Source organism: Lissotriton helveticus, chromosome 4_1, assembly GCF_964261635.1.
Source record: "Lissotriton helveticus chromosome 4_1, aLisHel1.1, whole genome shotgun sequence".
In the NCBI taxonomy this organism is placed as follows: Eukaryota; Metazoa; Chordata; class Amphibia; order Caudata; family Salamandridae; genus Lissotriton; species Lissotriton helveticus.
This window is the reverse complement of record NC_136063.1, coordinates 1,494,818,342-1,494,830,635: the sequence shown is the minus strand read 5'-3', so window position 1 is coordinate 1,494,830,635 and position 12,294 is coordinate 1,494,818,342. Positions and strand designations below refer to the sequence as shown.

The 12,294-nt window shown below is 41.6% G+C and overlaps 1 protein-coding gene across 1 annotated transcript in view; it reads left to right on the top strand.

Annotated features, from left to right (window-relative positions):
- Positions 1–12,294, top strand: part of LOC144828174 (uncharacterized) — a 418,953-nt gene that overhangs the window by 73,270 nt on the left and 333,389 nt on the right. The window contains exons 4-5 of the mRNA XM_078686271.1: positions 8,258–8,483; positions 9,918–10,091. Coding sequence (XP_078542397.1) covers positions 8,258–8,483; positions 9,918–10,091 — 400 coding nt within the window. The remainder of the gene's footprint in view (positions 1–8,257; positions 8,484–9,917; positions 10,092–12,294) is intronic.

Genomic DNA, 12,294 nt, shown 5'->3' with positions numbered 1-12,294 from the left:
TTTCATTTAAAAAGGGGCGCAGTCTAAGAGATGCGCTGGTCCATACCCGCCCAAAAGAGAAACCACAAAACACTACACCATCAGTGACAACATCATGGGGTCTCCCTAAAATCACCGGGCACTATCCCTGCTCGGACTGTAGTGTCTGTCACTTGACACAAGCTACAAAAACTCTGACACTGGAAGAAGGGAAAGTGTGGACCCAACGGGAACATACCAATTGCAACTCAATCAATGTGATCTATTTGATCACGTGTCCTTGCCACCTCCGGTACGTGGGTATGACCACCAGAAAAGTGAAACAACGGATCTGTGAGCACCGGAGTAACATAAGGTGCAAGAAAATAACAACGAAATTGAGTCGCCATTTCCTAGACAAAAATCATACCACCAATGACATGAGGTGGACTGTTATTGAAGTTCTGGATGGCACAAGAAACGTACAAAATAGACTGTTCGAGAAAGAACAGCGCTGGGTACACCGCTTGGGGACAAATATCAATGGCCTTAACGACGATATCCCCTGGAACTCAGTCCTATCATAAACCCTATAACTTCACGCATCTGAAATAAGAGCTGATAACGTGACACATAAGCGGTCTGAATAAAACATATCACCTAAATACCAAATACCAGGTGGTTTCTACACTATGCGCAATTTTTTAATCACGTCCAAGGACTGTCCCATGTATGTCCAAATTAAACTATATTGATCTGACAGTGTGTGCACTCCTGCTCTGACACTATCGATTTACACCCTTAATGTGAGCAGTGCTTAGATCTCTAGAGTGATGGAACTCTCGTTTCTGCTCTGACATTACTTACCAACTGAATGTAAGCAGTATTTATATCCCTAGAGTGAGGTATTTCGCCCATTTAAAAATCCGATTCCTAAAACCTTTCCCTAAAAAACAACGAGCACCCTCGGTTGCCCTGACAACCACCAGCGTGCCTAAACCTCCTTTAGCCATTGCGCAGGGATAGGTCCTCTATTCCACACCTCGTCTTGATCCTAGGCGCGCTCCGCCCGAGTGGGCGTGTGCGCTCCAAGCCTCGATCTGAGCGAGACACGCCCAACCCGGAATCGAGCGCGCAAACGGAAACAAAGCGCTCTTAAACTCATTTACCGGCCCCGCTCTCCATCGTCGGGGTCCGGTTTAGAGGAATCTTGCAGGTTGACAAGCGGGTTGTGAGCGCAGAGGGCGTGAGTCTGGATCACCGGCGGAACGTCTTTTACGATGACCAGAAGCTAAGTACCTGTGTGTGGTTTGGGTTCTGTTGACATGTAACTCCTCTTTCTCCCTAGGATGTGCCAAGCGCGCTCCAATCCTCCTCCCGAGACCCATGGTGCTAGTAGCGCCCTGTTTTAAAAGTGAGATTTTCTCCATACTTACCATCCTAAGGGGACACCGACCATTTGGTCAAATTGATCCCTCTTCATGGAGAATTCACACCGCGTTTTTATCCCCATCACTACTATAGTAGTTTTTAACCACCTTTAGCACTCCACCTCTTAGCATGTACAATATCCCTAAGGGCTACTTGGATGGTGCATAAGATATCAGTTATTGTGTGTGCACACAAAGGTTTGCCACCATCTTAGGAGCACTATGATAAGTCTACGCTGGCATATACTAATCGTATGTATGTCCATATCTGTTTGTCTGTGTTATTTTCTCCCACAGGTGCTGATACACCCCTGAATTTTGGTTTTTTTTTGGAATGAGCAATTTGCTCTTCTAATTTTTAAGCACTTTTTTCACTTTTCTTTTTTCACTTACACGTCCCCAGGTCAGGGTGGACTATTAGAGTGTCCATACCGCCGGGGTATAGTCCTGAAGAATGCCATGGTGAATATATACCACAAATAAGGCAGAAACATGTTGACTGATTAATTTTAAAACTTGTGGTATTTAGCTGAATTTAATCAAAATCCTAAAAACCTTGGCCCTTAAATTCAGACACATATACCACTTACACGTGTCTTAGGGATCACTCATTAAAAGTTTTTTCGATACCCTTAGTCACTTTTAATTTTGCAATTTCCACAACACGTCCTCCCCACACGACCAGCTCCGCAGTATTTCTGGCGTCGCAGCACACCGAAGAGACACTCGGTCTCTTCGGTGGGGCCCGATGATGAAGCATGACACTGACCAGGTCGGTGTGTGAGGGCTTTCCTACTCAAATAGAGTTACTGTGATTAAAATAACCCACTTATCTCTTTGCTCAAATATCTGGTAGCTTTGTGCGTGACCGGACCTCTCTTCTTTTGTTGTTTGTTGTTTGTATTTGTCCCAATCAATGTCCTTGAAACCTATGTTTTTTTCAGTGAATTTGTAAGGTTTTTAAATGCTACTTTCTAACTATAATGTCCCTGAAACCTATGTTTTTTTTAGTGAATTTCTAAAGTTTTTTAAATGCTAATTTCTAACTATAATGTGCCTGAAACCTATATTTTTTAATGAATTTCTAAGGTTTTTTTAAATGCTAATTTCTAACTATGCCTAACTAAGTCCTCCTGTGCCCCCAACTTTTTGCTGACGGGTACTAGTGGTAACTGACTCTGACTAACTAGGCCTAGAGCCATTGCTATGCTAAAGGACACTTAGAATACAGTAAAAACACATACATACACTAGGGAACACTAATCGTTGGGGTACACCTGTGATTAGCATGACCTCCTCTGTATTTGCCATGAGTTAGTGCCTGGGCCATTGCATAAGTACATGGGTACTGACTGGATGATTAGAGTACTGCAAGGGGGCACCACCTAACAGGGCAACAGCGAATCATTGTTACATACAAGTAATCTCGAGCACATCACACAATTATTAAAAAAAGTGACAAAATCGAGGCAAAGACGGAGTAGGCAATTTCAATCAAGCAATCAAACAATCAATCATTTGTAAAGCGCACTACATACCCGCAAGGGTCTAAAGGCGCTGGGGGGTGGGCGCTACTGATTGAAGAGCCAGGTCTTGAGTATCCTCCTGAAGGTCAGCAGGTCTTGGGTCTGTCGTAGGCTCAGTGGGAGCGTGTTCCATGTCTTGGCGGCGAAGTGGGAGAAGGATCTCCCGCCGGTGGTTGCTCTTCGGATGCGCGGGACGGTGGCGAGTCCGAGGTCGGCAGAGCGTAGCTGGCGGTTGGGGATGTAGAAGGAGAACTGTCGGTTGAGGTAGGCTGGGCCGGTCTTGTGCAGTGCTTTGTGTGCGCGGATGAGGAGCTTGAAGGATACCCTCTTGTTGACTGGGAGCCAGTGCAGGTTTCTCAAGTGGGGAATGATGTAGCCGTGTCGTGGTACGTCGAGGATCAGTCGTGCCGAGGCGTTTTGGATGCGTTGTAGTCATTTGATGAGCTTGGTCGGCGCTCCTGCGTAGAGAGCATTTCCATCGTTGAGTCTGCTGCTGACAAGGGCCTGGGTGACTGTCTTTCTTGTAACTGTCGGGATCCATCTGTAGATCTTGCGGATCATGCGGAGGGTGTTGAAGCAGGAGGAGGAGACGGCATTGACTTGCTTGGTCATTGAGAGCGTTGAGTTAAGGATGATTCCCAGGTTGCGTGCGTGGTCGGTGCGTGTTGGGGTTGCCACCAGGAGTCGTCCCAGGCTGCAGGGTTGGAGCCAAGGGTGAGGACCTCCATCTTGTCTGAGTTCAGCTTCAGACGGCTGATCTTCATCCAGTCGGCGACGACCTTCATTCCTTTGTTCATTCCTAGTTGCTAGGTGACTGTCTTTGTGCATAATGTCACAAATAGTTTTGAGAGTGTAAGTACCTCTTACCCAGTAACCAGTTTCACAAATTCGAGTCCACTGCATGTAATCCCAGGTTGCCCAGCTTGTCTCACAGCCTGCAGCCTTTCTCTGGATTCAATCTTTAAAATCCTCGTTTTGGTACACATAAGATCTCCAGAATGCTCACAAAGGCAACCATTACAATCAACACAAAACAACATTTTAAAAGAGCATACACATTCTAATCTTCCACTTCCAATAACAACATGAGGGAATGCGATTTCCACCATACAGATAGATTACACCAATAGCTGTCAGCTGGATTCAGACAAACAAAAACAAATGGGAGCCTTGGATTTCCTACAGTACTTTTAATTCCCAATTCTACCTCTAGGACAACTTTTGAAAATTCTTAGGTTGCAACCACAAAGTGAGGTTTTGGTATGTATGAAACTCATTTTGTAAGTGAGAAAAGCATTTCCGACTTGCAAAATGGGTTTGCTGACTCAAAGCAAATTGCAATTAGGAAGTGGCGAGAAAGGGATATGCCCTTATAATTATGACTTGGTAGATCATTTTTCAATGTTTTGCAGCTGCAATTGCAGTCCCAAACCATTAAACAGCTCTAGCTTCTCTAAGGAGATGGTAACAGATCGCAAAGGGGAAGCTAACTATCCCAGTTGGACAGCTTCCCCTTTTGGAATCATGTGTATGACCTTAGTGGAAACCGGCACTTCGGTAGACTGTCTAGGCACCATCACAATATGTTCCCAAACAAGAAACTTTTATGTTTTATAAAGCAGCACCACTTGAGGAACACAACCTGCCTCAGAAAAACTCCCTTTCTGGGAATGCCAACACAAAGATGGTGCTGTGCTGTACATTGCAGGCCTCCTTCCCTTTATTTGAAGGCAGTCATAGGGGATAGCAAATTGCAACCTGCCTAATTAATGTGCATTAGAGATTCACTTGAAATTTTGCTATTTGACCTATTAGTATACAGGTTGCACCGTAAAATAAGAGAGTGATTGCAATATGTTCTCACACAATTAGCAGCCCGTTTTACTACCAGCCGTTAAGAAGATTGATGTAAAACGTTATATGCATCTTACCTGCGCGGGATTCAATCGGGATAAGTTAATGTAGAAATTCCACATTTTGATGCACAAGTCCAATAGCTTTGGAAAAGGTGCACCTCTACAAACAGTTTCAAATGTTGAGAAACAAAATAAAGATAATTTGTGGTGTCTTAAAAACAATGTAAAGGAATAATTAAAGTTTACAGCTATCTGATATTCTATTTGGGTAGTCACTGGTGCCAATCGGAGCGGGCATTCCTTGTCCACTAGTTGGTTCTATTAAATTAAGTGCCCAAGAAAAAGTGTTATTATTATACGGGAAAACACAAAAGTGATGGGTGTAATGGTTGCATAAATCTCTCGGACACTTGAAATCACTTAAGCATATGCAGTGCACTTGAATTAAACTGTAATGAGTCAGAGATCAAGCACAACTTTGTCTGCCAATAGTATTGGTCTATGTTCTAATACCATGGTATTTTGGTAGGCAAGAGCAGAAAGTACCCCTCCACCAGTGTACTTGAGCAGAAATATCCTCCTCAGGGATCTGACCATTGTGAATCTCAACAGTGTGAAACGATCTGTATCCAGTGCTTAATTTGTTTAGGTGTTTGCTGATGGTAGACACTGGAACCTGGGAAAGGGAGAAAGAGAAATAAAGAGAACATAGGAAAACAGTGAAATAGGGAGAAAGTAAAGAGAAAAAAGAACACGTAGGAGCGAGGACAAGAGATAGGAAGTGTAGGATGGTTTAAGGAAGAGGCATGAGGTGGAATCAAGACAAGACAGCCTTGTTATTTAGCAACCCTTGTGTTTATCGCTCCTATGAAAATATTTGGGGCCACAAACTTAAGGTTTTTCAAATTGAGCATAGTCTGTATCATGCAATCCTATATTTTGCCAATTTGCTTTCTGATGATCCTTAACAAGGAAGGGGTTGTAATTGAAAAATATTCATGACATATGTCGTGAAAGGTAAAACACCTTAACAGCGAAACTTTCTTTCCGCATACCTTCACTCCGCATGCCATCACAACGATAGTACCATTACTCCGCAATACTTTTAAAACGCATACCGTTATATCTAATATGCTTTTATCACGCATGTTTTTACAACGAAATTCGTTGTAAAAGCATGAATGGTAAAAGTATATGTTTTTAATAATTAAGTTTAAGGTAAGTATGTGGTTTTAGTTTGGGGTGTTGGGGTATATGTTTTAGGGGTTCAGGGTATATGTTTTAGGGGTTCAGGGGTATTTTAAGGGTGGGTTTGGATTATAGGGTTGGTTTTGGGGTGCTTGGGTGTTTTTAGGGTTAAGGGGGTAGGTTTAGGTTTCGGGATGTAGGGGGTTTTATTAGGGTTCAGGATGGGTTTTGGGTTATGGGGTACAGGGGTATTTTTAGGGTTCAGGGATAGATTTGGGTTTTGGGGTACAGGGGTATTTTAGGGTTCAGGGGTAGGTTTGGGTTTTGGGGTACAGGGGTATTTTAGGGTTCAGGGATATGTTTGGGTTTTGGGTTACAGGGGTATTTTAAGGGTTGAGGGATAGGTTTGGGTTTTGGGGTACAGGGGTATTTTAGGGTTCAGGGGTAGGTTTGGGTTTTGGGGTACAGGGGTATTTTAGGGTTCAGGGGTAGGTTTGGGTTTTGGGGTACAGGGGTATTTTTAGGGTTAAGGGATAGGTTTGGGTTTTGGGGTACAGGGGTATTTTAGGGTTCACGGGTAGGTTTGGGTTTTGGGGTACAGGGGTACTTTTTAGGGTTCAGGGGTAGGTTAGGGTTTTGTGGTACACGGGTATTTTAGGGTTCAGGGGTTGGTTTGGGTTTTGGGGTACAGGGGTATTTTAGGGTCCAGGGGTAGGTTTGGGTTTTGGGGTACAGGGGTATTTTTAGGGTTCAGGGGTAGGTTTGGGTTTTGGGGTACAGGGGTATTTTAGGGTTCAGGGGTTGGTTTGGGTTTTGGGGTACAGGGGTATTTTAGGGTTCAGGGGTAGGTTTGGGTTTTGGGGTACAGGGGTATTTTAGGGTCCAGGGGTAGGTTTGGGTTTTGGGGTACAGGGGTATTTTTAGGGTTCAGGGGTAGGTTTGGGTTTTGGGGTACAGGGGTATTTTAGGGTTCAGGGGTAGGTTTGGGTTTTGGGGTACAGGGGTAATTTAGGGTTCAGGGATAGGTTTGGGGTACAGGGGTATTTCTAGGGTCAGGATGGGTTAGTGTTTAAGGGTGCTCGGGTATTTTAGGGAGTAAGGGTGGCTTAGTATTTTGGGGTGCTGGGGTATTTTAAGGGACTTGGGTGGGATTAGTTTTTAGGGAGAAAAAGGTTATCTAAATTAATATATTATATATATATATATATATATTAAAAGGATGTATGACGTTACAATGCACACTTTTACAACGCATACATTTACAACGCATTTTGTACAACGCAACATCCATTACAACGCATTCCATTACAACACATGCCATTACAACGAAATTTTAAAAACGACATTTACAACGCATTCCATTACAACGCATACTACCTTTACAACGCATACCATTACAATGCATTACATTACATTGCATGTTTGGTAAGTATTGTATAGTGTAGGGGTAAAATTTACTATTCTAACTCCAGGGGGTGCAACAGTAGGGTAATTGTTGGATACTGTAGGGGTAAAATTACTATTCTAACTCCAGGGGGTGCAACAGTAGGGTAAGTGTTGGATAGTGTAGGGGTAAAATTACTATTCTAACTCCAGGGGGTGCAATAGAAGGGTAAGTGTTGGATAGTGTAGGGGTAAAAATTACTATTCTAACTCCAGGGGGTGCAACAGTAGGGTAAGTGTTGGATGGTAATGTTATGCGTTGTAATGGTATGCGTTGTAATGACTGAGTTGTAATGATATGCATTGTAGTGGTGTGCATTGTAGTGTCATGCGTTGTAATGGTTGCGTTGAAAATGCATGCGTTGTAATGGATGTTGCGTTGTAAAAGTTTCATTGTAATGGTAGTACATTGTAAAAGTTGCGTTGTAAAGGTTGTTTCCCATATTAAAAATATGTATAAAAAACTTACATTTAAAAAATATATATATTTATATAAGTATGCATTATTAAGTGTGTATATAAATATACATATATATATATATATATGTGTATATATATATATGTATATATATATGTGTGTATATATATATATATATATATATGGTAACTACATTTACTAAGTTTATAACTTCACCACACATGCTTTTGCGTTGTAAAGGCATGCGTGGTAAAGTTATATGCGGGGTAATAGATTGCGGAGTGATGGTACTGCGGACTAATGACTCATGCGTTGTAATAAATGCGGAGTCATGGTATGCGGGATAAAAGTTTGCGGAATTTCGTCATATATTCGCCTTGAAACCATGTTCATGCATGCCAAAATACTAATTAAGAGTAACATATTTTCTTTCAACAGGGACATATTTCCAGAAGGCCTCCCCCCTTCATATGTTTTTGTGGCAACTATACGTTTAAGTCCTCTCATCAATGCTGAGAAGTTTGATCTCTGGAGAATATTATCCAAGGCTGGGGTAGTGCAGGCAGCTGTAAGTCTGGACGGGTCAGGAAGTTCTGTGATGGTCACCGCCCCACGTACGAATGCAGCGTCTCAGACACTGCACTTTAAGAGCCCCAAATTACAGGTACTCTATGAAGTTTTTCTTTTCCCCAACCACACTCATTCAAATTTAATTTGCAGATATTATAATTGTTCATTCAATTTGAAGTCCATAAAGTGCTGGTGAAAAGATGTTTTGCTGCACCCTGTGAAGCCTACCTATGAGAAAATCCTCTTGGCAGAAAGTTGTATGTAAACTATAAAGCTCTCTCAGAAGCACTCTATGGAAACACTGTAAGTAACTGCTAGCCCTTAAGATAGTACTTCTATCTCCAATATTTGCTCCTTTCTTCAAGTTTTTATTGGTCTAGTTAAGTATAAAAAGTGTTCACTGCATTCTTAGACACCTAAAAAAAGGGGAAATTCTCTGGAGTTTAATTACAACATGTTATAGCTCTTTCTCTTCAATTTTCCCCATTCTAGTGGAAGAATGTATCCTTTAATGTTACTAAAGTGGTGGATCAAAAAGGGGACGTGGTAGCAAGCAGCCTTAGACAACCAAATAGCAGTATACCCAAATTACACCGAACGGCCCAAAACAAACTTTTTCTTTGTGAATGGTGAGAGCACTCTAGTCTAGACGCCAGTTGTTGTTTTGTCTGGAGCGCTCAAAATCCATCTAATGAAAATTGATGATTGTTGCTACTGTGTGCTTCATTTAATTTGAATTGCTTTATTTCGCATTAACTGATTTTGAAATTTAAGATGCAAGCTTTGCATTGTTAGAGGCTTTCCTTGGCTTTGATTCACAAAGGTAATATTACACTATTGTGTAAGTTTACGATTGCTTACTATTAACAAATGTATTTTACTAGTTGTATCTTTACAAATGCGAAGACTACACATATAAATACAGAGAACACTCCTGCCTTTTTCTGTGCAGAGACTTGCAGTCATAAAGATACTACTAGTAAAATACTTTTGGGTGCTGAGACTCCGCAGTCATAAAGATACTACTAGTAAAATACTTTTGGGTGCTGAGACTCCGCAGTCATAAAGATACTACTAGTAAAATACTTTTGGGTGCTGAGACTCCGCAATCGTAAAGATACTACTAGGAAAATACTCTTGGGTGCTAGGACTCCGCAGTCGTAAAGGTACTACTAGTAAAATACCTTTGTGAAAAGTAAACAATTATATACTTACAAAAAAAGTGCAAGCTTACCTTTGTGAATCAGCCCCATTGTGTATAAATAATACGTAGTGTATAGACAACATAAGTTTTCTTCGCAATCTTGAGCAGGTTATGAGAGAGAGAGAAGCATTAAGAGAACAATGTGCAGGAGATGCTCTGGCACCAGGGCCCAGATGCCTGCGGGCACCGCTAAACCCTCGTTTTAGTACCCAAACTGCAGTCACTGAGCCCATTTTCACTGTTAGTCGCTGTACATGAGTGGAGCTCGCTTGCTTAGCATTTCTATGCACTTTCTCATCCTCTTCCTTTTCAAAACACCTCCAGAAACTTTTCGACGAGGGTTGGCATCAGCTCAAGGTCCTGGTGAGGGAGAAAAATATCAGCGTATTCCTGGATGATGTCTTCATTCAAATGGGAACCATGGAAGAGAACCCACCCATCTTCATCAATGGCAAAACTCAAGTGGGGAAGCTGATGGCTTCAGACGCATCGATAACAGTATGTACTATAGTGCCTGTGCAGTAACCCTTCTTTTTATCAAAAGGCCCACTACACTCATGCTAATTCCAAATGTGTCCTGAAATGCTTTCCTGTCTCTGCCCTGGGAATTACCACACAGGGCCTTCAACCAAAAGGTTCTGTTTGAAAACGAAACACTGATTTCTCATCCTGGGTGAGCGTGCAAATTCTATTTTGCAGGACACATTTTAACTAATCGAAAATTCTGAAATTTTAAGTGATTGCAAATACTAAAATGACAACGTTTTCCATAGTTGTAGCCTGCATCCTGTTAGTATGATGTTGTATATCATACCGGAGTTTATGGAAAATCTATGGAGAAGGATTTTGTTAATATTGAATAAATGTTTTAAACTCACATGGGTAGGTTCATTCCCTGCTCCGTATTTCCCAACCATGCAATTTATGGTTATGAGAGAAGCACCATTTAATGGTGCTCCCCATTCTGTGAAACCAGTGTTCACTGGATAGCCCGGAAGACACGGAAGCTGGAGTTGAACTGGCTTGCTTTCCTTGTAAATAAAATGTAGCAACATTTTCACAAAATATTGCAAAATACTTAAAGTAACAATTATCATATGTGTCTTCGTTCGATAGAAGTGTAAATTATCCTCTGTGGCCAGTAGGATAAGGTATTGCCATTGTAAGTGCCGTACACACACCTGGTGGAGTCAACCTCATCAATGCAGATGCAACCTAGGCTTTTAAGGTCTTCCTAAATCTAAAATTGCCTTTGGCTTTTTGGATCAATTTGGCATGAGTACTCCACAGTGGGGGCTGTCATCCAGGGAAATTGTTTTAGTAGTTGGAATAACCAATAGAATAGCAGGGACACGTAAAAGCATGCCTGGGGTGATAGAAAAAAAGTTTACCAAAAACAGATGGGATTCTGGGAGAAGATGTGCCCAATGGCATCCTTGCAGAGATGCAGTCAATGTTTATGATGATTTTATGAATGAGATCTTTACTGATATATCACCATTCCAGAAATAAAGAACACAATCACACTTTGCTTCCTGGTTCGAAATAAAAAAAAAAGTCTTCAAGACAAAGTGGTATATTATAGTTGTGGTAAACGTGTATAAGTTGCCAGTGATGGCATCCTAGGATGGTCCACCTGATGTGGTGGATGAGGGACTCGGCCCTTTTCTGGGTATGTTGGCGCCATCTGCAGCATTGGACACCAAAAAACACCATATTGTTTTTTAATAGTTGTTCTTGTTTGCTTTCACTGGTCCTCACGCAATTACATGGTCTGAGGATGAAACGTAGTCCCTCTAAATTAAAAGACGCCTCTCATATAGGCAGAGCTATCTGGGGTTCTTCACTGTCTCCCATGATCTTCACTGTATAACTCACCCTTTCATTATAATTTTCTACCAACCAGTCTCTGTGCTCTAGTATGCAGATAACACCGAGAAAATTACATATTTTGGCAGGATAAAACTTGTGTCAAAGCATTATTTAATTTACAATTTGTGACAAATGCCCACAAATCAACGTCTCTACAATGGAGCAAATTATTTTGGGGTTTAAAGGGAGGTCTGCTTTCCCGCTTTCTCTCCTCCTGAACTTCATGGGCATCTGATCTCGCAATTCAAGAAAGTTAAAAACTAAGGGTCATTTTTATTTTGATCTCTCACTGCTCTCATGAATTAGCACTGTTGTTAGCAACTGTTTACACAAATTTAACAAACCTAAGAACATTTTGTCCATCCTGTCCAGCTCTAGTAGAGTCTTAGCACCGTCAGCAGACAGTAAGTTGTATCTTGACTATTCCAACACCTAGTACTCTGGCTTAACTTCTTGCCAATCAAGAAATTTGGAAAGAGTGCAAATGCTGCTCTCCACTTTTCTCTGGGCTTCGAGAAGAAGGAACGTATAACCCAAGCAAGGAAATCTGCATACTATCTCCCGGTAGGTGATAGAATTCCTTTTAAATCGCCTGCGTTGTTTTTAATGTAAATTTCAATTTCAATGTTAATTTATAGTAAATGTTGACACCGCCTATTTAATAAACAGACCAGTCCTGCTCTTTCTACTCATCGGTTGTAGAGTAAAGATAACTTCCCTCTCGTCATACCTCTTGGTAAACACCTCACCAGAGGCAGGAGACTATGTTCCCATTTTTCAGGGAGATCATTTAGCTTAATCATTTGTAACCTTCAAAGGCACTGGAAAC